The sequence below is a fragment of the Falco naumanni genome, chromosome 5 (assembly GCF_017639655.2).
Source record: "Falco naumanni isolate bFalNau1 chromosome 5, bFalNau1.pat, whole genome shotgun sequence".
Lineage (NCBI taxonomy): Eukaryota > Metazoa > Chordata > Aves > Falconiformes > Falconidae > Falco > Falco naumanni.
The window spans coordinates 48,031,782-48,059,307 of record NC_054058.1 but is presented as its reverse complement, the minus strand read 5'-3'; the positions used below and the strand labels follow the sequence as shown (position 1 = coordinate 48,059,307).

Genomic DNA, 27,526 nt, shown 5'->3' with positions numbered 1-27,526 from the left:
AAAGTACTTTCAAATAAAAGGAGGGAAGATCTTAAATACATACGGAAAAAGTTTACCGTTTCTTTTAGTACAGGAAAAATATCTGAGAAAGATTCATCCATATAATAATTAAAATACAAAACACTGCCTGTTTGTAAGCTATCATAAGCACCATGCAATCAAATCTGAAGAAAAGCAGAAACATTATTTTTTTTTTTATTGATACATGGCAGTGATTTTTACATCAAGGATCTCTGATCTAATAACATCAGACAAAAAACTAGAAATTATCAAAACATGTTCCATGTGGGATGAAATGTATACCCACTAAGAAGAATTATTATGAAACAAAAAATTATCCAAAACTTGATCTTCCTTCCATATTTTCCAGTATCTGAATGGAATCATTAGTTATTTGGCTGGCAATTATAGCTGTTTATCTGAATCACATAATTGATCACAGAAATAAAACAAACATGCATTTTCTAAAGGTTTTAAGCAAACTAGAAATACTTGTAATATCTGAACACACCAAAATATAAACACAGCCTTTCCAATGCAATTTTGTACTCTTCAAACTGCCACAAAAGATTATTTACATCTGCAAAAGTCTATCAAAATTAACTACAGCAAGGAAAAACATACAGCAAAGGTACCTTTAAAATCTGACCACTGCTGTCCACAACGTGCATTGTCACTTCCACATTTCTGGCCACACTTTTTCCTCCTTTCTCAAATTCTCCTCTTTCTACAGTGATATATAAATCATTCCTCATTTCACCTATAAAAAAATACACCGAACAAAAAGGGTACAAAAGTCAGTTCAATTTGTTTACTTTTTGCTTTTAGTACTTCAGTAGACTTTCATTGTCTCTTCCAGACAAGGGATAGTACCATACCCACAGTTTATCAGTATTTTCATACTCTAAATAATAACAATTGCTTTCATAAACCAAAACAGCCAACCAAAGCTTCATCCCTCTCAAATCCCAAGAGATTATATGTCATATTAAACCAGTTGTAGGGGCTTGTACTCATCTGTTGGCTCTTTTTGGTCTTTACAGTGGCATCTCTAGCTATACTGAAGGTGGTGTCTAGTTTCACCTCATTTAATTCCTCTTTTGGTCTAAGGCAGTATTAATGTATTTTCTTTCATTTGTAATCATTACATTTCTCTGTTTAATGTCTCCTTGAAGAAATAATTACTTTTTTGCTTAATCTCAAAAAAAAAGTGTATTACTTTGAAGATGCAAAAAACAAGAGGTTGGTGTTCTGTCTATTAGAAGGGCAGGCTTCCCAGATTGCTAGCATGCAAATTTGTCTTTCTGATCCAAAAGATCTAAAGGCTTTTTTCATTAACAGGGTGTTCCAAAGTTTACTAGCAAAATGTTAGCTAAGTTAGTTTATTTTTCACTTGTTGGAAAGGCTTCTGAGAAATTAAAATCTTCATCAACAAATTCAAACCACAAATCCTATACAGGCACTATCAAAGTGCTACATAGTATGTACAAGTTATTAAAAGCTGCTAGCGTATTTAAATCAAAATTCTTCGCATGTTCATACAGTAACATGCTAGGTATTATTTCAGACCATGAACAGATCTTCTGGATGAGATCAATAATAGTTTTATTTTAGTTTCAGTTGACACAAACCACAAAGTTTATAGTTGATGAAAGGAAGGAAGAAAGACTGGTTGGCAGTTGTTGCAGGGGGATGGGATGGGAGGAGAAGCAGTACCGGTGGTGACTGGAGCGGCAAGGAAAGGAAGTCCATGTTCTGTTTGAAGGTGCTAAACCTATTTCTAAAAAGTGTAAACGAATCTAGCTCTGATTTGGAAGCAACTGGCCTTCTATTGTGAAACACAGAAAAGTGAAAGATTAACAGCATCATAATTAGGAGCATCTCTGAAATTCTAATTTCTAGATTTGTTAGGAAAAGGAATTGAGACTATATCTTCTCATCTAGTGGAATGTAAGTTTAGCACAATGGGAATACCCTCTTTTAATAAAGCAGATTTTCACTGAGCACTGATGAAAAGAAATCAAGTATGACAGTTTTGTGTATTTATAGGTGTATCGCTTGGAAATCAAACATGAGATGGATACCTGTACTGTGAGTAAAGTTAATTAATATATGTAACTGATAAATAATTAGTGCATCCTCAGTTTCTGGCTTCATTTTAATGAATTTGATCTGCTTGAACTTTCCAGGATACTCTTGTTTCACATTTCTTGCAGTTACTTTACTGCATGCAACTCTCCAGTGATTTTTAAACACCAGAAACAATGACCTTGCTACAGTCTTCTCATATTTTTATAACGTTATTCCATCACTGTATGCAAAATAATTGATTCCTCCAAAGCACAACCTAAACCACTGCCAAATGAGAAAAGAAAAAAAAAAAGAAAAAGGAACCCATTGTATTATTAAGCGCTCAAGAACCATGCCCATAAAAAAGCAGGAAAAATCTGCTAGTGTATTACCTTATTATCAATTCTCTTCTGAAACAACTATGAATAGAGACTAGAATAGAGCTAGATAGAATGTACAGAAACAAATACTAGGACCAGATGGTATTCACTTAATAGTTTTGTATGAAGTCAAGGATAAAAGAGCTGAATTACTAAGTGTGTACAATCATTGAATCAATCTCTGGTTCCTGGTGGAAACCAGGTTCAAGATAAGCAAAAAAGGGGTCGTTTTTCAGGTAATGGACAGCAAGACTTGTAAAACAAAACAAAACCAAACCCCAAATCACAAAAGCAACCGCAAAACAAAACCCAAACACAACCAAAACCTTTCCAAAGCATGTAGAAATATATAAGGGTTCAAGGGAATAACAGAGAAGTCACAGAAGGAAGATCCAATAAAGGTTATGAAACAAATGATCACAAGCAGCTCAGGAAATCCCCTGAGTTGAAAATAGCTGGAGGCTGGGAGAGCATCAGGGGGTAATTATCATACATGCATATATGCATGCTCAGTTCTTACTCTTCCTTAGGTGTCTGTTTACAGCACTGCTGGATGGGCCCTTGGTTTGAATCAGTAAAGCCCTTTTTATGTTTAAATCAAGTCACAAAATTACCATTAAAATTACTAGATTCTGATTATTTCCACAGTGCAGTAATTTTTATTATAAAAGTTTTAAAAACTTGTACAGTATGGTTATTAAAAAGCATGCAGTATGTTGGGTCATTGCTTAGCTTACACTTATATTAGGACCAGTTCTAGTTAGTGCTGGCAGTCGGCCACTTTCAGGAGCTTTACATTCAGAGAAAACGACAACAGGGATTAGTCAAAGACAGAAGCTTTCTACATAACTGATTTTAGCAAATAGCTTGTAGTTGCAGCAATTTCTCTTTAAAATTAACTTGAATTCTACACACATTTGTGCTACATTCAGTAATTATTTTCATTTATCGGTAAGAAATTATTTCAGTTTTGCATGGGGTCATCACAGAAACATAACCAAATAACTGTTTCCACCACAGATGTCATGACCTAGCCACAGTGAAAACCAGTGAAAATGGTATTATTTCCTTTTTAAACAGAGTAAACTGTCCAGGACTTAAGTGCAAATGAAAATGACAGTAGAACAGGTTGCCCAGAGAAGCTGTGGATGCCCTGTCATTGGAAGTGTTCAAGGTCAGGTTGGACATGGCTTTGAGCAACCTGGACTAGTGAAGCATGTCCCTGCCCATAGGGGGTGGGGTGGGTGGGGCAGGGATGATTAAATTTAAAGTTCAAGATGATCTTTAAAGGCCCCTTTCAACCCAAACCATTCTATGAGTCTATGCAAAAATAAGAAAGCATTTCTTTCTAAAAGAAGCAATCAGAGCTTCACAGGAGTTAAGCAGGCTTTCAAAAATGGTGTCTGCATTTTAAGCTTTTTAAGAAAAACCCAAACCCATTGAATTTCACCTCTTTAATACCAGCAGAAATCAAATCACATGGAAGAAAAGACAAAGGAGTAGAACGTACTTTCACAAATACTGCCCTGTTCTCCTCTTACAGAACCTTAGCAGAGTTTGTAATCACTGACATGAGAAGATAGTTAAGATGAAATTTGTCCTGATCTACATCCATTCAGGAAGCTCTACTTTGTTTTCAATGTCTCAGAGCAAATAACATGGGTCACCTTATTGAAAGAAATGCCAGATTTTCTCCACTATCATGCAAGGCAAATGAAATCCAAGAGGAGACCAAGCTGCTCATACTATAGGAGAAATAACAATGTTTTATATGGAAATGAATAGAAAAGCAGAGGGGAGATAACTGAAAGAGGCTGGAAAATTAATCAAAAAGAATGTAAACTATGGCCTACACGTCAAGGGTACAGTCTGCAGCAGGTAGATACAACAGCAGCTTCATTTTCTCAAAGTATGTGACCTACCTGACATTTTAGAAACTTTACAAAGATTTAGATTTTAGTTTAAATTCGGCCTTCTGTCTGGATTTGTACACACATATATTTCACTTACTTTACAAAAATCACTACTTGCAACCAAAATGCAAAAAAACCCCAACTATACTGAACTTGCACAGTTCAGGTAGGTGCACCAGAACATTCAGAACTTAAAGTCATGCTCTTGACAAATCTTTAGCACAGTATTTATATGAACATATTACAAGTAAAAGTTCATAAAATCAGAAAGTCAATGGAGTTGTAAAAACCAAGCACAAAGTCTTATCAGAAAATAGCTGATGGTGATGAAAGAAAATTAATTTGGAAAGCAAACTGTACTCTGGAAAGGAAAAATGAAATAAAACAATAATAAAAACTTAGAAAAATATATTTTGATCCAAATTTAAAAATCTATTTCACTCTTAATATATTGCTCTGGAGATATCTTAATCTCTTTAACCTCCTCAGCACAGAAATAACATTGCTTTGATGTTCCTTAACAGAAATTCGCTCAAAAAAAAAATAAATTAGGTTGTCTGTGTAAAACTAAATTAGGGCATTCTTTTGCAGCCCCTCTTTCAGTAAAGACAATTCCAACTTGCTCTGTAAAATATTCAAACATCAGCAAGTTGTTGACATTATCTATGTTCTTTTAACTGATCTTTTTAATTTCTGGCAACTGTTATTACACATCTGATTACAAGAACATGCGATATTTTTCCATGGGATCTTTGCCTTAATCACTATACCAGACGTAATTCTAGTGGATTCTTTTCACTAAGAGAGGCAATTACAGCCATAAGTACTACTGAAAGGCAAAGTCTTGCTGAATACCTGAGTTATGATGTAGACTTCGCTGAGTACAAATTGTAATTGTATCTTCAGCTAAAGTATCTGCATGACTCAAATCTCTCCTAGGTATATGTGTACTGAGATTTTTACACAGTCTTATACTTGACCAAATCTAAGGAATTTACACAGAAACAAGAGGCACATCTTAATTAGTACAGGACATCAAATTTTAATTACTGGTTGAAAACATGGCTATATAATTGGATTCCAATCAGACATGCTGATACTTGAAACATGATGAAAAAAGCAATGTTAATTATTCCAGCTTATTTCCATGTTGAGAAATGTGAAGTCCCCTTTTCTATATCTCGTTTCAGTGTAAATCTTCATTTGTTATTTTCAGCATGAAGTCTGGTACAGGAATAAGTAACCAAAAGCAATACTAAAAATGTTGTTCAACTTTTAGGTACAAACCGGTCTCTACTTATAATTAAGTTGTGTGGGATGAAAATATCTAGGTCACTTGAAAACTTTTCTTTCAAAAGAGAGGGCAGTTCATTTTTCCCTGTTCTTATGGAGCATTTCCTTCCACCAGCTCCTGTTGTAACTTTTCTTCCTGCTTTCTAAATTCAGCAGAGCTTCTGGACTGTACAACAAACATGTGAATATCAACATCCCGTTAGTAACGCTGTTAACCAGTACAGGGTCAAACCCCTAAGTCAGTGTTATCTAGGAATGACATACAGTTTTCTGAGTAAGAAAAGACTACGGAATGGTGAACCACACACACACATATTATTAAACGTGTTTTGTGAAACTAAATCACCTAGGTCTCCTTAGAAGTGGACACTTCTAGACATGTGGGTTATGAGCTGAGTCAACAAAAGCTGGAGAAAAGCAAATTAAAGAAGCTATGTGTTGCATTTCTGTATTGTTTCTGAATCATTTCAACACTTTAAAAGCTTATCTTGGTAAAACTCCTTTCTAGCCACTATCCAAATAAAAAAAAAAATAAAATAATGAGGTTACAACAAACCATAGGTAAGGCAGAAGGCTGTTTTACATTGGATGTAAGATGCCAAACAAAACAAACCAAAAAAAAAGTTGGTGTTTGTCCCTGTGAGAGATGGAAGTAAGTAATAAGCTCTCTCATGAAAAAACAAAAACTGTGAGGATCAAAAGCATGTATTTAAGGGAGCTATTTGTTCTTACTTCAGACAATATTGCAATGTGTTGAAAAATGGTATCAGTATCTTCTGTGCCAATTACAGAAGTGACCTATTAACCCCAACACCTTGGCACTTATTTAGCACCCTATTATTTCACCTATATGGCTTAATCAAAACCAGATTTTTAAATATTAAGAGTTGCAGACTGAAGCACTCCAACAAGAGCTTCTACTACAAAGTAAGGGCTAGAACTATATGGAAACTGAAGCTCCATAAAATTTAACCACAAAATACAAAGCTGCAGTGACGTGGATGGTTATACAGCCTTAACTTTCCCATGCAGCACAAATGTTCAGTGCACATCCTGTGGGAACGTTTACTCTGGTACTTGAATTGAATTGTATGTGGAGAGTGCTGAATTGAAATATCTGGGTTGCTAAATCAAAACATGTATAGCACAGCATTGGCAGTACCTGCCTTTTCATATGGTCCTGCCAATAGATTTCAGCTTTGACCAGGCAAAATATCTTGAAAGTACTATATACAGACTGAGAAAAGAAAAACTCCAAACGCTTCATGCCCCAGATATAAGTGCTAACCAGTCAGATTACAGCTCAAGGTTTCTGACCTAAGAAGAAACAGATGAAGCTTCATGACTTCAACTACCAATGAATTGTCCAAGGGCTGAACAGGAGCAAAGGACAGAGACCTGATCAACATCAATTACATGAAAGAGGCAATTATAAGGAACAAGAAAAAAAGGCCAATTAAAGTCAAAAAACAATCATGAGACAAACTGCCGGAGGACACACTTAGCTAATGGAGGTCGGTCAGCCTTCTTGAACCTGCCAACTATAAACCACAAATTTTAAATAATCAGTAACGAGAAAAGAGCCAGGAGTGATTTCCAGGTTGGAGATGACAATAGGACCCCTGAGCATGCATTATCTCTACAGTGCATTTTCATTATGGGATGGTTCTGCAGGCTCCCTTTCGTTCCCAAGTAGGAGGTTGCATCATCACTATTCAGGTCCTGCATACAAGCACTGGTCTGCTGCTGCTCACAGGGTGTGCCCCCAGCCATGGCATCTATGTGCAAGCTGCCCCCAGCTCACAGGGGCTTGAATGCTCCCCCTGAACCTCAGGTGACAGGAACACCACAGGTAATCACTACTAAGGAGAAGGTCAGATCAAGATAAGCATCAGAAGAACATTTGTATGAATGTACCGTTTGAGCTTTTGTTTTTCTAGAAATATTTGTACCTAATCTAAGCATCAAAGTAAACTGTTTTTAAAGTTACACTGAGGAAACTGTGAGTTACAAATGCAACACAGATGTTATAACAACAAGACTTTCCTCATATTCCATCCACATTTAGAACTGTAGAATTTTTTGCAGCATATTAATGTGGAATAAGGTTTTCAAGCTGAAGATAGCTGTCAAAGATTAAAAGGTAGCTGTCTTCATTAGAAAGAAGAGTTTAGTTTGCCATCTATCCTTGAAAAGCTTTCTAGGGAAATAAATTCCAATTTGATTCTTTATTACTGTAACAAAACACAGCATGATTGTATTTGAACAAGATAGCATCTCTGATAGTTACAGCTTTCAGTGTGCAAATCTAAACTGTTCTGACAGCAACCACTAATTTAAAAATAATTACACAGAACCCGCTAGGAGCTTTTGTTAGGAACTGCCTTTTTGAAAGCTTTGCTCAGAATTATAGGTCCTTTCCAAACATGAATTGAAAAGGAACAGAAAACATTATTTTGTTTAGACAAAGTTCCTGTTCATTTACATCTTTCTAAAATACAAGCTAATGAGTTGCTTTGTTTTATACCCTAAACATGACTTGAACAGCTCTTAATTTCAGTTGTAGGGACTGAAAATCTCTGGATGTGGCTCTGACAAAATGGTATTATCCAGGATGCAAAATGTTTTAGAGTAAAGATCCTTAGAATACTTTGTAGAATGGAACAAGAGTTGTGTAGCTACTGTCAGTGGGAGGATCTAAAAAACACACGTAGAAGGTGATTTTAGGAGATCTGAGGAGGGCTAGGGGCCCTCAGTCTACCTTGCCTCCTACCCTTTCAGCCAATCCATTCTATGTCTTTTAGCAGCTAGGATGCTCTATGATGTTACTATCCATGCTGATACAACGACAAGCAAAACTAGAAGACAAAAGATAAGGGCAGGAAAACTTCCACTCCCTTTTTAGCCCAGTAGACTTGGAACTGGCACAGCTTAAAGTTACAACAAGAACAAGCACTTCACAGAAACACAGCAAACTGCAGAAGAGCTGAATTCAAAAGTAGGTGGCCCTATGTCTGAGTGATGCAGTGCTGCCCACCACTAAATTTCAACACATTACACTACAAGCTGATCATATTTCCAGTAGTCACAAGCTGAAAGCTGTAAATACTTTAACTATCAAAATATATGTGTTTATTAAATATATGTTTGACGGGGGCTGGTGGGGGGGAGACTAAGTCCTGGAATAACACAGTAACACTAAACTCTTGCAAATACTTTCTTGTAGAAAAATTATATAGGACTGTATGAAAAGTAGAAGGTTTGTGATGGTTGATAAAAACATGAGGTATGAATTGTTAAAAAGAAAAAAAAGAAGGGGGAATTGTAGAGGAATGAAGCTGGGTTAGTTAATATTAATAACATACAGCTGTGGGCTGGCTTCAGGGGCAGCGGGTTGGCCCATGTAGACAAGGTGCAGCTGTGGCTGGTTCTGCTAAGAGGTTGGGCAGCCAGTGAAGAGAGAGAGGGGCCAAGGGAGAGAGAAAAGGAAGAGAGAGAACACACGCCCTGGAAGAGGAGAGACTAGGAGAAGGCAGCAGAGGGACTAGTATGAAGAGTATGTTGGTATGAGATGGTAAAAGACCTTGTTGCAGCCGGCTAATTTGGAGAGTGCTGTGACACTTTCTGACAGTTCAACTTTGATAATTTCATACGATCACCGAACAGTTTGGGTTGGAAGGGACCTTAAAGATAGTCTAGCTCCAACCCCCCTGCCATGGGCAGAGACATCTTCCATTAGACCAGGTTGCCCAAAGCCCCATCCAACCTGGCCTTGAACACTTCCAGGGATGGGGCATCCACAGCTTCTCTAGGAAACCTGTTCCAGTCCCTCACCATCCTCACAGGAAAAAATCCTTTACTAATATCTAATCTACATCTACTGTTTCAGATTAAAGCCGTTCCCCCTTGTCCTAGAACTACATGCCCTCTCCAGCTTTCTAGAGGGCCCTCTTTAGGTACTGGAAGGCTGCTCTAAGCTCACCCTGGAGCTTCCTCTTCTCCAGGCTGAACAACCCCAACTCAGCCTTTCCTCATGGGAGAGGTGTTCCATCCCTCTGATCATTTTTGAGGCCCTCCGATGGACATACTCCAACAGGTCTACGTCTTTCCTGTACTGAAGACTCCAGAGCTGGATGCAGTACTCCAGGTGGAGTCTCACCAGAGTGGAGCAGAAGGCCAGAATCAATTCCCTTGACCTGCTAGCCATACTTCTTTTGATGCAGCCAGGATATGATTGGCTTTCTAGGCTGCAAATGCACCTTGCCAGCTCATGTCCAGTTTCTCACCCACCAGTACCCTCAAGTCCTTCTCTGCGGGACTGCTCTCAATCCCTTCATCCCCCTGCCTGTATTGATACTGGGGCTTGCCCATACCCAGGTGCAGGGCCTTGCACTTGGCCTTGTTGAACCTCATGAGGATCACATGAGCCCACTTCTCAGGCTTGTCCAGGTCCCTCTAAATGGTATCCTGTCCTTCAGGTGTGTCAACTGCACCACTCAGCTTGGTGTCATCTGCAAATCTGCTGAGGGTGCACTTCATCCCACTATGTCATTGATGAAGATATTAAACAATACTGGTGCCAGTACAGACCCCTGAGCAACACCAGTCATTACTGATCTCTCTCTGGCTGTTGACATTCAGTTGAATTCAGTTGACAGCTGTTGACCACTACTCTCTGAATGCAACCATCCAACAAATTCCTTATCCACTGAACAATCCACACATGAAATCTGTATATCTCTCCAATTTAGAGAGAGAAGGATGTTGTGGGGGAATGTAACACAGGCCTTGCAGAAGTCCAGGCAGATGACATCTGTAGATCTTCCCTTCTCCACTGCTGTAATCACTCCATGATAGAACGCCACTAGGCTGGTCAGACAAGATTTGACCTTGGTGAAACCACACCGGCTGTGTCAAATCACCTCCCTGTCCTCCATGTCCCTTAACACGGTTTCTAGGAGAATCTGTTCCATGATCTTCCCAGGCACGAGAGGTGAGGCTGACAGGTTGGTAGTTCCCAGGATCCTCCTTTCCACCCTTTTAAAAAAGTGGTGTCATGTTTCCCTTTTTCCAGTCACTGGGGACTTTCCCTGACTGCTGTGACTTTTCAAATATCATGGAGAGTGGCTTGGCAACTACATCAGCCAATTCCCTCAGGATTCTGGGATGCATCTCATTGGTTCCCATAAACTTACATATGTTCAGGTTCCCTTGGTGGTCTCAAACCTGATCTTAACTTATAGTGGGAGGGACTTTGCTCTCCCACTCCCTGCCTTGAGGTCCACCCACTTGAGAGGTGTGGGAACCAAGATTGTCAGTGAACACCGAGGCAAAAAAGTTGCTGAGTACCTCAGCCTTCTCCTTGCCTGTTGTTACCTGTTTGCTAGTCGTGTTTAGTGGGGGGTATGCTTTCCTTGACCTTTCTTTTTTGGCTGGCATATCTACAGAAGCTGCCCTTATTATTCTTTGTGTTTCTTGCCAAGCTCAGCTCCAGCTACGCCTCAGCCTTCCCGACCCCATCCGTATACAGCCAGGCAACACCTCTATACTCTTCCCAGGATACCTGTCCCTGCTTCCACTGCCTATCCATTTCCTTCTTGCCCTTTAGTTTGCCCAGCACATCTTTACTCAGCCATGCCAGTCTCTCACCTTTCATTCCTGATTTCTTACACAATCCAGAGTTGTATTTAATTAAAAAAAAAAAAAATCAATTAAGAAAATTCAGGTTAAGCACTCTGGCACCATTCCTGAAAATCATAGTACAGAAGAATGTTACCTGAGAGAAGCGCATCCCTTAAGGAGATCAGCTTAGAAAGATAAAGGTACACTGCATTTCACAAATGATTTTATCATTGTAGGAAGTAAAATCCCATTATTGAAACAATTTCTTCTTTTGTTTTGCATTGTAGATCATACCAAAAGAGTGGCTGGCTACTTATCAGCAAATGTATTCCAGACTTTTAGGAAATGGGGCAAATCTCATTGTCATCCCTGAAGCTGCCAGTAAATGTGTCAGATTTAAAAGACTGTGACAATCCCCAGTCAGCTCTGTTCAGTGTTTTCTCACCATATAGCAACACCTTGATTTCCTCATTGTTGTGGCAAACAACTTCACTATTTGCAAGAAGCTTCTGCAAGACTCAGAGTAATAACTGTTTATGAGTAATATTGACAAATCTCAAGAGTGAGAAAGCATTGTAGTCAGTGCTTAAAGATATACATATAAAAAAAAGGTTTAAGATTGGCACCCTCTGGGTGATACTTGACAAAAACTTATTTGGGGCAGGGTGTGTGTCTGCATTTAAGTACATGACAGGGGATGGACAGAATAAGACCATTCCTATTATTTACATACTGCTAGCTAGTTTTTATGTTATTACTGATATCCTTGTTTACATAAGGCAAAGAAAACAACTCTGCATGTATTAGAATTCTGGGAGCATTGGTGACTGGTAACACTACAGCCTTTTTACTATTACATTAAGTAAGCTTTGGCATATAAATCAAAGACAAAGATGAATAAACAGATTCCTCAGTTACCCTACTGTCCTTTTTCAACAGAACATTATCTGCATTTTCAGCTTTATCACAGGAAGTCAACAAGCCTTAAGAAAACTCATCAGAAAACAGGTGATTAAACAAATCAAATGCCCTTTACGAGGGATTCTCAAACTAATATTTTCAGATGTCAAATGGATTGTAGATCTACCACATAAGACCAAATTGCTCTATGCCTTTCTTTTTTTCTCTTCCTTTTTAACAGGGATATTTAAAACAAGTTGCTTTGAACAAGTGGGGAATAAAAGACTTACAAGCTTTTTTAACATCGAACTTTGACCTGTTGATTTTGTATAGCTACAATACAAAGAAAAAATTTTCCAACAGAATTTTGAAAGACCATTTATTTTTACACAGCTAAAGCATTCAACTGTCAGTTTGCTAGTGCTTCTTCCCTGGTTTACTAAAAAAAGACTTCCAGACCATAACTACCCTTGTATACACTTCCCATGGATCACTGCTACTTATTCTATGTTCCAAAGAAAGCCAACTTAATCTTCCAAATACCAAAGAATGCAGAAGATTCTCTTCCCCATTCTCTGCTTCCAGAGACTTTAAATCAAGGGAATTCTAATTAAATTCTGGCTTGTTTTCTCTTTCCATGTTCTCTTCTATTTTTCCTTCAGTTCCTAATGAACCAAGAAAACATGACAGAAGAGATGGGAAGAAGGAAAACAACACAGAAGTTCCTGGCACTTATCTCACCAAGTATGTAGTCACGTATTAGTACCTTTGTTTTCTCCAGTGACCTGCAGAAACGGTAATTCCTTTAGCAGATAGAATCAAAGCTTTAAAAATACATTAAAATAGGATTTGGAAAGCAGAGAGCATTCCCCACAGAGTACTACAGTTTTGTCAAAGGTCAAAATTGAGGGTGTCTTTATTCCACAATATTGCTTAAACTTATTTTGTGTAACTAATATATCCAGGCGATATTACTTCTAGTAATCAAAAATACATGTTTCTGGATTCTTGGAAATCAGAACTGCAAACAATGGCAGGTGTTAAATTTAGGCTGTTTGTACTCCATATAGAATAAGATTGGAAAAATTTATACCACTGCTTGTGGGAGAAAAATGCTTAAGTGTGTCAGACTTTCTTTTGCTAGAAACAACAGCTCTTTACTAAGTCCAAACTCACTGACAGATACAGAAACCATGATGAAGAGAACAGATTCCATAGCTTTCTTTAAATTTTTGCTCTCCAGACTCTTATTCTAAGCTTTGAAAGAGGGAATATGCTTCTAGTCAAAATCACATAATTGAAAAATGCATGTTATCACAAAGATAGCATTTTGTGAGATCATTTGTATAAAACGACAAAGATTCTAGTCTAGTTTCATTTTAAAAGCTTCTGAAAATAGAAAGTAAGAAATATTGGAGTGTGTACTTGCACATGAAGACAATAAAAGACCTTTTAATAATCCAGATGAAGGAGTAACGAGTGTATTCAGTAACTTTCAAAGACAGGATTCTGATGAGATTTAACTGGACAGCTAAAGGAAAACTAATGAAGTTAAAAGTTTACAAATGCAAAGCAATACAGATATGATGGTAAAAAAATAAACCATTTTTCTTAAGCATATGACAGCCTGATGTTGGAAACTTACAAGCACTGCAACATCTTGCACAGCTTATTCTATCTGCTGAAGGAGCAGAAGTTGTTTAAAAAAAGAACACTGAGAAACAAAAGGCAACTTTTATTATTTGACAAATGTCTGAAAGTATGAAAATTCCATCACGAAAATTAATACTGCAGCTTCATGTAGAGTCTTTAGCTATGTTATTTGCAAAAATATATCACAGGGTTAGAAAAGGACCAAAAATCCAGAGTGAAGTATTACAAGCCAAGAATTTTGCAGTCAAGACTGACTAGCTCAGCTATAGATACCAGCATTACAAACCCTCTAAGCTTATGAATCAGGAAAACAATGGTCAATGTAATACTGTTGTACTGCCTTCTCAATTCTCTTCTCAAACCTTTTCTAATATCATAAGAGTTTAATAATTTGGATGGACAGGAAGAAATACAAACTCTGATCTTACCTCAAAGTGGTAGAGAGATGTCAGCAGTAGTAATGCCACCAGTTGATATCATAAGCTGAGAAAAGGTTTCTATAGCTAATTGATATCCATCTATGAAAATCTGTTGAGATGTCGGTAAACAAGCCAATTGTTTATGCATTGCAGTACATTTTAGGGACTAAGACATTTGGAGGCAAGCTGCTGTCCTCTATAAGATACAGAACCTTTCAAAATTGTATCTATAGCTGTTTTAATTAAAAATTATCTTTGGTACTATAGAAAAAGCTGCATAAGTTTGTAATTCTAAAAAAAAAAAAAAAAAACCAACCAAAAAAACCCACACAAACAAAAAAAACCCCAACCCACACAAATTCAAAAATGCATAAAGTTCCAGGAAGTAAGGGTTGGACCTAACTTTGCTTAGTGAAGAAAGGATTCTACAGAATGACATGAGATTACTTCATGTTCTAGCGTCTCATGCTGAATGGATTTTGGCTTTGAATGTACCAGGTAGCCAAGACAACTGCTACCAGTAATAGACTTAGCACTATTAAGAACAGTATAGCTTAAATAAAGTAAAGCAGATGCAGTTCTTGTCTGAAATGCACAAGAAAGGAAGATATGCAACTATATGGATGCTTACCATATGATAGTTTAGAGTCTGCTTACAACTGGCAGTCCTAGCAGGGAGCTATAGCTCCTCTAGTAAGTCCTCATTTAGACAAACAGCTGTGCTAGGGTTTATTCCAATTATAAAACCCCCAGACAACACACACTAATGATCAGGCTCCTTTATGGAAGTGGGTATCTTCCAAAGATGCAAAAGAATATGTACATGCATATGTGCTAGAACACATGAGCATATGCAGCACTGAAGTTATGCACTGACACAGATGCTGTAAGTCGAATTTGGAAACAGAGTCCATAAGCGTGCACTACATAAAACAGCAAAAAAGCTGGTAAAAGCATGAACAGAAAAATACAAAAGGCCTTTCACATTCCATCACCTATCATATACATTAATCTAACTTAAAGCACTGCTCAAAGTATAGTAGGTTTGTAAATATTAAATGCAAAATTTTATATACTAAGTGGTGTTGTGGTTGTCTGTCCTTTTAGGAAATGGTGAACACAGAAATTCAGGATGCAAGCACAGTTGCCCTCTGATGCTGTACAAAGCTTTCTGAGAATACTGGCCTGTGCATCTGCAGACTGCTACACTGGAATGCTGGAAAGTTTACTAGTGTTTGCATAGAGTCTGCGCTTAAATTCCAGTTAAACCTAGAAAATACATGTTGATTAAACTCACAAGACTACACTTTCAATGCCTGTCCTCCTCCTATCAACTACAATAAAGTGAGTTACCCATTTCACAGCCTTTTTGAATCATATACGTCTTTTTCCTAGCCATCTACTTCATTTCCTAAAACACTCAGAGTTCTTCATTAAAAAATTTCACGGGGTGCCAGAAAAACCATTCTGTGGCTTCACCCTGTCAGACTCCAGAGACATAAAAAGCACTGCTCCATAAACTGTGCATTATTATTGTCAACAAAATTCTGGTTTGGCATGTATGCTGAACCTAGTTATTTTAACAGTAACCTCCAAAGAGAAAAGGTTTGGTAGGATGAAAAATGAAGGTCAGAGAGAGTTTAAATACACCAGAATATGAGAGAGACTTAAAATACGGCATTTATAAAAGACATACTGTAGTTTAGCAGCATGAAGTATTTCTTATTGAATAATTCAAGAGTCTGGTTCAGAACCCTAACCTAAGTGCTAATTAGCCACTGCAACATACTTTCTTTCAACAAAATTATAAAATAAGATCTAATTAATGACCATTTCCAGTGCCAAAAGTTGAAGTTCTCTAATTTATCTCTGAAAAGAAGACACTAGAAAAGAAACAAAATGAAAGAGGATCTTGAAAAGAAAAAAAACATTTCAAAGGCTAGGCTCCTGCAGGCATTTCAGTGCCTAGGGCATACTGCTCTGGTTAGCCCTTGAAACTCATCATTGCAAGAGTAACATAATTATTTCTCTTTAGGAGAAGTCTCTTCTATGCCAGTAAACATAAAATAAAATTTGTACATTTTCTAAACCGAGGTATGCATATATTTGGACTGAGAAAGCAGCACAGAATCAATGTATTATTTTGTTAACTAAAAACAGGACAAACTGACCCTACACAATTCTTTGAGCTGAGAAACTCCTTCAGCAGCTGATTACAGAGTCTGCTGTAACATGTTTTTCACAGTCTAGCACATCACATTATTTCACAACTGGAAGGTGAGGGGATACAAGAGCTGTGCATAGAACTTCGAAAATTTAGTAACAGAGCAGAAGGTCACTAAATATAGATAAATGGAGAAGGGTTTCTTAATGGGAGTTACAGTGTATTCAGTAAAGACTGCCTCCATGTTATCAGCCATATTATCTATAACAGTCATTTGATTCAAATTACAAATTCAACGATAATACAACAGAGAAATTCTAGCTAATAAGCCCTAAGATTTAAACTGAATGCTTCCATTAAACATACATAATCTGCTTTCAAATTAAATGGCACGTGACTCGTGTTTTATTGTTCTAAATACTACAGTCACATCAGTAGAGTATTTTCATAAAAATGCTAAAACTGTTTTATTAACTTGTGTTCTGTGTATGTTTTAAGTGATTAGTAGTACTGATCAAGGATGCAGAAGGACAGATGTTTAACTGGCAGTAAGAACATAAGAGTGAAATTTCAGTTATCAAGTTTCAGGCAGAAGTTCAAGAGAAATATGTGCCCATAGCTAAAGCTGAGTCTCATTACTGAGTTTTAAACGCCTATTTAACACCTCCTTGATTAGTGAAGTATTGCAGCTTATTTGTTCTTGCCTCAGAACCTTAGTTTACTTTTGATTTAGGTACCCATGCATGCAAAGACAGATCTTTAAGAAGGTAGCCTCTGTTAAAAACCTGCAAAGTCATGAGGATGATTTACATTTGAGAGAGTCAAGGCACTGTGTGTGGACTCAGCCGAAATCAAGATGTGAGCTCCTCCCTGCAACATTTCTCAGCAACAACACAACACCATAATCATGCCAAACTAGTCTGCTTTAGTCTGCTTGCAACTATGCTTCTCCTTTAAAGAGACATCTGCCTTATAATTTCCAGCAACCTATTAAACTTAATTTCATTTCAGGGATGGAACTATAGCTATCAATGCTATTTTTTTCCTACATTTGCTTCTTCATGTTCATATTGACACACTTTTTCTACCTTCCTTAGTATCTATTTAAGTATTTGCATATTTTGTCATACCATATAATTAAAATAAAGTCTCTACATCCCTATTATTATCCAGTTCCAGTGTCTTCATTTCCAGTCTGAGACACAAACCACATGAAACCAGAAGCTGTAGAGTGTCAGTGAAATTCTGTGAATCCTTATTCAGAGAGTTACCAGCCCCTAAGACCATAAAGTTCTTGCTGGTTATCTTTTTCTCTGCACAGAGCTCATTAGTCTTGCATTCAATCATCTTCACTTCTCTAAAGTGGGGTTCCAACTCTCAAAAAAGGTTGCTATGGCTTTATGCCCTTTTGGCATTAATATAGCTAACTATACAATGTATAATGCAATGGGGCCACTGGGACTCAGTTTTGTTCTATCTATCTGAAAAACACTAATATAAAAGTCTCTGGAAAAGTTTAAGAAGTTTTACAATACAGTATTTGTTTGGAAATCCGCTGAAAACTAAGTAATTTCTCACTAGTTCTCACTAGTTCTTTTACTGCTTATTGAGTGTTTTTTCTTTTAAACTTACCAGGCATTATAATATTGGAAAAACCTAGTTTCCTTGTTATGGATACTCCATGGGTAAACCTGGATGTATACTCTCTCCTAATTTGTTCTATGTCTCCATGAAGCAACTGAAGCGAAACTGCCAGACCTGAAAATGAAGAGAAAAACAAGGAAAAATAAGACATTCAAACAGATTATGGTGATCACTACTTCTTAAAAATTGTATATACTTAGAAGTATATATGCATTCCTGAGAACTCAGAAAATTCAAAGGAAGTTCAGTAATACCAGGCCAGCTCACCTCAATTTTTTTTCTGTATTTGGGAAGGCTACCAACATCTAGAAACCAACAGAGACTTGAAAGCAATTTGCAACAAACAACCCTTGAAAAAGCAGTAGCAAATCACTACTGATATGTAACTGAACTACAATGACACATTAGATCAAAGTTATCTCAATGGAGATGGACTGAGGCCTTAACTGCAAAAAGAATTATAAAAACTTCAATTTAGAGAAATGTCAATCAGTATATTTGCTACCATTTCATTTTTTCACTTCCTTCAACACAGTGCTGCCTTCATTGGCATGCAAGAAAAGGTGTAAACACAATGGTCCCCATCTATGTGAGAAAAATGGAAGTCCCATTACAATGCATCACTTAATAAATTGTATAACTTTGTATCAGATTAATTTAAAATCTGATGAAACAAACTATTAAACCAATATTGCATAATAATTTTTTCTTAGGTACAGTAATTTCACAAGAACTGAAATTAAATTTTTTTTTCAATATTCGTCAGATGTCTTCTAGCAAAGATAGGAAAGAGCAAGACTGATTACATGCAAAATGCAATGGTGGCCATACAATAACTTTCCAAAATTTATTCCTCTAGAACCAAGAAAGAGTAACTTCTTCTAATATATCTGCAGTATACAAACAAGCTGCAAACAGTATACTTCATTACAGCTGAGATTAACAAAAACAACAGGCATGCCTTTTGGTTATTTCAAATATAATCACCGAGGCAAGTGTCAGGCTAATACATCTTGTAAAGATTAATTTTCCCTGACCTTCAACATTACAACAGTATATCACGTGTCAACATGCAGATCAAGGAGAAGATAAGAGTAAACTCTTCATACACACTGAACAACTGGAGATAAACAGACAACTCGGAAGAGTCATAACTAACTTTAGATTAAACTTGTGTAAATAACATGTATGCACAGATTGAACAACAAGCTCATCAGTCCTTTGGGTTTTGGAAGAAATTTCCCCTACAATCATGTTACTATTTAACTGAATAAATTTACTTGAAGTTTGATAGTTCTTAAATCAGAGTTTGAGAAATCTGTACTATCCAGGCTACTGCACTAAAGAGATCAGAGATGTAATTAGCAGGACAATTTTATCTTTTTTTCCTCTTACCTACACTTACATTTTTTTTTATTTTGGCAACTCCAGAGAATGTGATACACTGACCAGACTTCCATTCTCTGATGAAAAACAGCTCACCTACACATCTCCAACTGAGTACATAAACAAATCTTACAAGGAAAAGCATTCAGTGAAGTCTTTTATTTTAAGGACTGTATTTAATGTCATGGACGTTATTTGTCTTGGTAATGGGAATGCTTCTGTGGCTACCCAGTTAACAACCTTTAGGTAGCAGTGACAATTATCATTGGTGCAGATGAGACAACTACATTATGGCCAGCTGATGGTACAGGAGATTGGTAAGAAGTCATACAGGCAAAACTCATGAGTCTTTTAGAGCAGGTGAAAGATTCTTTATTGCTGGATGGGAAAAGCTAGGCTTGGTACAGCTCACATATATAAATATGGATATCTAGTCCACCTCCAATCTTGTTTCCTTCATATTTTAAGAAATTGTTATACGTACATATGTATATTCATACCCCCATATGGCCCTATTGCACTGTTTCCTTGGAAACCTAAAAAAACATTTGCCATTCCTCCAGATCAACCACAACAGCGTTAATCAGATAATGTACACCGCCTGGTGTTGAGCAAAGTTATTGTGTTTTCTAAACAAAACCTGAAGACCTCAAATCCAGTTGTCCTTTATGCACAAATTCCACAATTTCCTTGAAAAATTTTATTTAGCTCAAGAAGGAGATAAATGTCAAAAACTCCTCACCAATGGCAAAATAGTTTTAACTTCAGAAATAAGCTGCCTGTCAGCATTTGAAGTACTTCCTCACGCAAGGTGAGGAAGATATTAAGAGCTCTGTATTTCACAGCATTTGCTGTCAGAAAATGAAAACTTATCTTCTTGTGTCCAAAAGCATCAAGAAAATCTCTCAGTGAACACACCTAAAACACGGTTTAGTCATTTTACCTACAGTTTGAATAAATCTTCGGAATATAAATGGTATGCACCCCCAACTCTTCAGAATAATGAAGACCATTAGATTAAAGATAGCAAAGTTGCTTAAAAACAGTCCAGTACAATAGGAAAGAGTAAAACTAAACTAGAATGGAAACAACAAATCTTACCACTGAGGATCCAGCTGACAAATGAAAAGGGAATTGACAAGAAGGGAAGCAGAAGATCTGATAAATCTGGTAAAAATGCTAACAGTTAGGAGTATATGGACTTCATATAACCAATGCAAAGAAGGCAATCCGCAGTTAAGCATTGATTGTTCTCTCAAACACTAGTTTTTGCAGGGAAATGCAAGGGGGGGCAGTTAAGAGCCTAAAAATCAGAAGATGCACACTGTTACTGAGGCGTGATACCCAAGTTAGAGAATAGGTTGCTTGAATTTCCACTGATTTGTTACATTCAGGATCTTGTGATGGGCAAAAGGAACACACTGTATGTGAAAAGCCAGTCCTAATGAAAGTTGTCTAATGGAAGTTGTAACAGTCTAATCAAGAGTTATTATTAGTCCATTTACAATGATACCGATGCACTCTAAACAATATACATACTGTTGAAGTGACGTACATACACACAATCTTTCTACTATCTACCCATGGCTCACCCTTCCACTGTCCCTCTGGGGTCATAAGGTCAATGGTTTCAACCTTGGAAGGCGAGGTATGGTGAATGAGTTATCAGCCTCCCAAGCCCTTTGCCATGATGAGTAGGAAGTTGCCTGTTTCTTCCTCTTCTCCGTCTAGGCTCCTCTTGGAGTGACTTTCATGTTTGTTAATGTGTTCTACACTTTGCTATTTCTTCACGGGTCTGCAAGCCTGCAATACATCTTCATTCATCATTTATGATGTGTTTTATACATGCCACATATCTGTTCTTTGCTCTCTTTGCTTCCTCTAAAACTGTTGGGTTTTTTTTTTCTGCTCTCAAGGTCACACTATCTGATGACCTGTAACTGGACACTGGTGAGCTGTTCACAGGTCTGAGGCCTCTAGTGTCAACCTATGCCAGTACTTTCAAGGCCTCAGTAATGGTCACATGTCTTTACTCTTCTACGTTCCGTTTTAGTCTAGGGTTATAGATAGATAGATAGTGACTACATGTTGTAACTACCTATTAAATACAAAGCATCTAATACCAAAGAAGGTTACACCACACAGCTGTACAAAGCTAAGCAAGAGCTAAAATAAAGGAGATGGAATTTATTATTTTGTCATTAGATAAATGCTTTTATAAGTCAGAACAAATCTCAAGGCAGGCTAAGACAAGTCCAGCCAGACAGGTAATGGGGACTGTGTTGCCAGCTAAACGCAAAGCCAGTGGCCAGTTCCAAGCCACAGCAATCCTGTATTTATGGGTCTAAAGAAATAAAATACGCTTGCCAAAGAGTCTAGACATCCACCACAACTGAGAAACCATCCATCTAAAATAAAAGCCATGGGGACGACGTACTACAAAAAGATGGAATAATTCACATTTTACAAGGGACTGATGTTTTTATCCTTATTACAAATGAAGTTAACTCACTATCAATTAGAGTTAACTGACATCATTTAAAACACACTGACATGTTGCAGAGCAATTCAGATTTTCAGAAGGTCGCACATTCAGTTGAAGTGAAGAGGGACTCCCTCAGACACACCGCAAAACAAAGTGAAGAGGAACCAACTAGTTGAAAGACGGCAGCTTACTCACCAAAATGTAACCTAGACTTTGCATACCATAACGGCTAGAAACTAAACTCAATTTACAGGTGATTAAAGCTTTCTCTACGGAGAGGAAATGAAGAGGTGGAGGGGAAATGTTGCTAGTCCTAGAAAGGAAGGTTTGATCACCAGGCAGTAATGAGACAGGGTCAAGGTGGAGCAGGATTCCAAAGAATTTGGTCAGTGGCCGATCTGGGAGAGATGGAGAAGACACTGAAGGAAAAGGAACGCAATTAAAAGAATTCAGAGATAATCTTTTTGTGTATGCAGACAGAAAGTTAATTCATTGATGCTCTTCCTATGGAAACATTAATAACTTCTCTGTCATATAAAAAAATTATATACTTTAGTTTTAATTTATTCCACTCTGATGATGTATGTCAACATTAGTTCTGAAACCATTTCATGCACTAGACAGTAAAATGATCAGCTTTAGAAAAAAATCAGAGCATTATTGATGGTACAGCTGTGTACGGAAAAAGCTAAACAGAAAACTGCAGCATGCCACCATACACCACATCTGACTGTGGTTGATATGATCATTACACTATCTATGAAACCTAGAATCTATCCAAAACTCCCTAATTTTTTTTTTTCATTTCTTGTACATTAGGAGCTAAAACTTAATGAAAATTATTATGCAGTCTCTGAAGGACTGGCACATTTTCTGTAATTAGGTACATAGTGTATCTTTGTCCCTCCAGAAAAAAATTACAACTACTGCCCTGGTGGTAATTAAAACCTCTTGAATTAGCTATTCTTTATTTACTCCAGCTTTGAAAATATTACTACAAAATTCTGTGTGGTACTGCAAACAGATCTGCTTTCATTTCTTTTGCAAGACATGAAATTTCTCACAATTAACTTGTACCACAGGTCATTACAGATTATTTTTATCATTCAGATGAAATAGAATACAGAAAATTGACAAGTTGCTGAATAAGCATTCCAGGGTTTTGGTCAGATCTGTCGTTTTACCTTAAAACAGCTTTTATACTGCATTATTGACTTCTGCATTTATTTATGACAAAAGGCAACTGTTCATTATGCTTACAGACCACTTATTTGCATTTGAGCTTCTGGGGGGAGGGGAAAGCATTTGCATTCAGCTTCTATCTACTAGCAGCAGAGAATCCTAGATCATATTAAGAAGAAAATGCCTAGCAGCTGCTCAGGAAGCTGATAGAAAAAAAAAGCTCAGACAGAATGCTATTCAACACTGTTTGCATTTTAAGAAAGGTAATGAAATAAGGCATCTGTCCAAATATATCTGCCAAAGGGTGTTAAAAGTATTCTGAAAGCATACAGGTGTTCCCATTTCTGGTAGTGTTTAAAGTGTCCAAAGTACCACTGCAAAGGTAAAGCCACTGGATTTCCACACTATTATTGGCAAACGTGATTTATTGAGTTAATGTGATCTGAGAAAAACAATTGTATAAATCTTGTGCAACTTGGCCACAGCAAAATCTAGGTAGTAAATCCCACAAATCGGTCTGGGAACAGAAAGGAGGAAAAAAAAAAAAAAAGGAGGGGTAGGTTCAGTTAAAGGCCTTGTTAAAGACTTGATTGTGATTACTCTGCATTATCAAAGGAAAAGTCCAAACTGTCTCTTCTCAGCTTTAAATTCTGGGGGTTTTAGCTCAGTGAAAAAGAATGCAAGAAAAACAACCTTTGCAAAATTTTGACAACTTTCTTGGAGCTCATGAATTAAATGAGCTCTCATGCCTCAGGCTTTTGTCAGAAATGCCAAGTGTGGAAAGGCAGGGGTTTTTCTCTTCTTCAAGTGGAACATAAACACTTACATGCAAATGGCATTATATTATCACAAGAAAACTGGCTTGGAATTTATTTACAAGGGAGGTGGCAGAGCCTCAAGTATTTCTTGCCAGAATCACTGTAGGTTGAAGGTTAGAGGACCAGGAGGCTACGTGACTATTACATGCACCTAGTTTAAGGACAACAAAAGATCTCAGCAATAACTTCTCAAACTCTTAACTTGATGCCCTTTGCTATAAACAATATACACAGCATGTCATTACCCATTTCCACACCATATTGTTCTATTGCAAAGGTCAATCATCTTGCTAATTTTTTTTTAATTACACTTTTACGTACTGGTTTGTTAACTAGAACATTAGGCATTGCACAAAATACACAATTTTACAATTATATGTATTTTATATTGCTTCTAGTGCAAATAACAGACAACAGGATCCAGTGAACACCTGTTATTTTCTCCCTCATGAAGTGCAGCTCTGCCATGCAAACCGCTTTCACACCACTGCACTGAAAATTTAGCTACCTGCATTCTAATTACGTCTCTTACTTCAACTAATGAAACAGTAAATTTTTAACTGGGACCTAAAGAAAGTGTTAAAACAAACCTCCACCAACATAAAAGCCCAGGTAATGTTTGTAATGAATTTGTAAATATAACCCTTGAAGAGCTAAAATCATGCATATATGTTCTATAACGTATCATCTGAAGTATTCTTAAGACTTTGTATTCCTTCAGTAGATAAAGGAAGTCAACAACACCAATGGTAGCAAGCAGAATGAATTTTTGGAAAAGTCTTATAAAAACCTCACTGCTAAGACATAACCTAACTGCAAGATGGTAATATGAGCCAGCTATTCCCATTATGTAGCTTTAGCGAGAAACTTCTGGGTTTAAACTGGGTACCGTTTCAATCACATGCACAAACAGTGTGGCCAGCAGGACCAGGGAAGTGACTGACCCTGCGTACTCAGCACTGGTGAGGTTGCACCTCAAACAGTGTGCTCAGTTTTGGGCCCCTCACTCTAAAAGGTGCTGGAGCGTGTCCAGAGAAGGGCAATGAAGCTGGTGAAGGGTCTGGAGCACAGGTCTCATGAGGAGCAGCTGAGGGAACTGGGGTTGTTTGGTCTGGAGAAAATGAAGCTCTGGGGAGACTTACCACCCTCTACAACTGCCTGAAAGGAGGTTGTACACAGGTGGGGGTAGGTTTCCTCTCCTAAGTAACAAGCAATAGGACAAGAGGAAACGGCCTCAAGTTGCACAAGGGGAGGTTTAGATGGGATATTAGGAAAAATTTCTTCACTGAAAGGGTTGTCAAGCATTGGCACAGGCTGCCCAGGGAAGTGGTTGAGTCACCATCCCTGGAGGTATTTCAGAGATATGTAGATGCAGTGTTTAGGGACATGGTTTGGCAATGGACTTAGAAGTCCTGGGTTAAGGGTTGGACTCTATGATCTTAAAGGTCTTCTCCAACCTAAACAATTCTATGATTCTATAATCACAGCACTGAGATGAACAGCAAGTCACAGCTTCTACTGGATATAAGATGTCCCTGACAGTACCACAACAGCACGTTTTTCTTTCTTCTTTAAAAACAAGTCTTTTAGCAACATCCAAGAGCACAGTATGAATTTAACTTTATTAGAGCCCTTGTTTCCAGCACAGGATGACACTTAAAGGTAACTACACCAAAAACCCACCCCAAACTTGGTTTTTTAAATCCTTATTGTAAAGCCAGAACTTTAACAGACAAAACCACAAGCTTGAACTGCTATAAAAATGCACACGATTACATCTGACTGCTCAATAAGTCTGCCACCTTTAATGATTACTTTTCCCAAACCCACCATAATTAATATTACATGCTAGATTAGGCTATAGATTTTAAAGATTTGGTTACTCCTGAATTAGGCAAAAGGGTTTTACATTAAACTGCTGAACAATAACATCCATCCTGTAAAAAATTACTTGAAAAAGTAAAGTTCTACAAATCCTTGTCTAAAAAGCTGCTCTAAAACTGCCTTTTTTAATATGTCAAAGTTATCAGGGCGAAATGATCCTGGAGCAATTTTAGGTGCAAAATTCTCTATATATTTAATTATATATTTAATCTTTCAGTGCACATGAGTACTATTCTTATTTTAAATATATTTCAAATAGCAGCCTTCAGTGACAACTGATTTTTAAACACATCAAAATGGAATACACATGATCTCCTTGTCACAAAATATAACAAAGATTAAAACCAACAGATTAACAGATTGTTGTAGAACTAAAATAATTAAATGCATTTGCTGTTTAAATGTTAGTGATGTGTAGATGCAAAATACATTTCAGAACACCACTGATCTGTGAACACTGCTGAAAAGAGACAAACACCAGAGAACTACTCTGTGATTAATCATATGCTCAGGAGCTACCTAAAAGTTAGGTACTTAATTTTGTTCTATCTTCTCTGTTAAGTATGTTAGTACTCCTTTTCTCCTTCCTTCTCATCTTCTACTAGCCATTGCTGCACTCAGTTCTCCATTGTGAGCCTATGTCTTCTTTTTTGTGGCTAAAACCCATAGCTGCTCACAGCAGGGAATACACAGTTTGTTTCCCATCTGACATTTCTCACTTGATTCACAAGAAGCAGCTCTCCTTGCAACTGTGAGTGGGGTAACACTGAACTGCTGGGGTAGTGTCATGCAAACACAGTCACACTACATCTTGTATCTAGAATATATTCTAAGTTACCACAGCCCTGTTTCTAGAAATACTGTGCACTCTGTAAACTTATACTGAGCTACCAATACCCTGCTGTATTTGATTTCATTATGATGAAAAGCTACAAAAGTGTGGAAAAATTATGTTTCTCAGTTATCTCACTTCACGGGGTCTCTGTAGTTTCTCCACTGCAAGGTAAACGACTACTCTAACAGGCTCCCCCCTCTGAATCCAGGAATTTGTAAGCCAAAGGTTGTTTTTTGTAATAGGAGACGAAATAGACAAAGTATATGGTTTTCCACCTTTTTTTTTAATTTCTTAGTGTTTGACAGTAACCATGGAGAAAAGACGTTATTAGAGTGCCAATAAGCTGTTGAATGCAGGGAAATAGGCATGGGGAGACATATATTGCCCCAAGGCATGCACTGCTTTTTCTATCCAACTGTCCCCATTGCCATACTTGTCTCAGAACCTGTGTCTTGTCAGATGAGTCCATGCATTGCGACGATCTACCTTGTGACTTCCTTGAGTCTTACATGACCACTGATCTAGACTGAGATTTAGTGCCAACTGACATGTACACTGTGGAAAAAAACTATACATACGAGGCAACAATAGCTCCCTAAACCAAAGGATGTTAACTTTTTGAAACTTACTTTGTCTGGTTTAATTAAAATTATAGCAGTGTAATGAAGTTTGCCTTTGAATAAGCAGCCTCACTGAACAATTAGATCCCACTTTGAAGCTGGTTCCTCTTTGAACTGATGTGGGACCGCATAACCTCCTGAGAACCCTTCCAACCTAACTTACTGTATGATTTGAGAAATTACTTTCCCCACTTAAGATGACAGTTTGTCCTTCCTCATGATGGGATTCTTGGCAAACATCTGTCAACAATATGGGCT

At 37.4% G+C, this 27,526-nt stretch overlaps 1 protein-coding gene across 4 annotated transcripts in view; it reads right to left on the bottom strand.

Moving 5' to 3' along the window:
- DOCK4 (dedicator of cytokinesis 4) overlaps window positions 1–27,526 on the bottom strand; it is a 256,017-nt gene that overhangs the window by 94,165 nt on the left and 134,326 nt on the right. For all 4 annotated transcript variants that reach the window (XM_040594831.1, XM_040594834.1, XM_040594832.1 and 1 more), the window contains exons 13-14: window positions 18,047–18,172; window positions 636–760 (exon numbers count right to left, since the gene is read on the bottom strand). In XM_040594831.1, coding sequence (XP_040450765.1) covers window positions 636–760; window positions 18,047–18,172 — 251 coding nt within the window. The remainder of the gene's footprint in view (window positions 1–635; window positions 761–18,046; window positions 18,173–27,526) is intronic.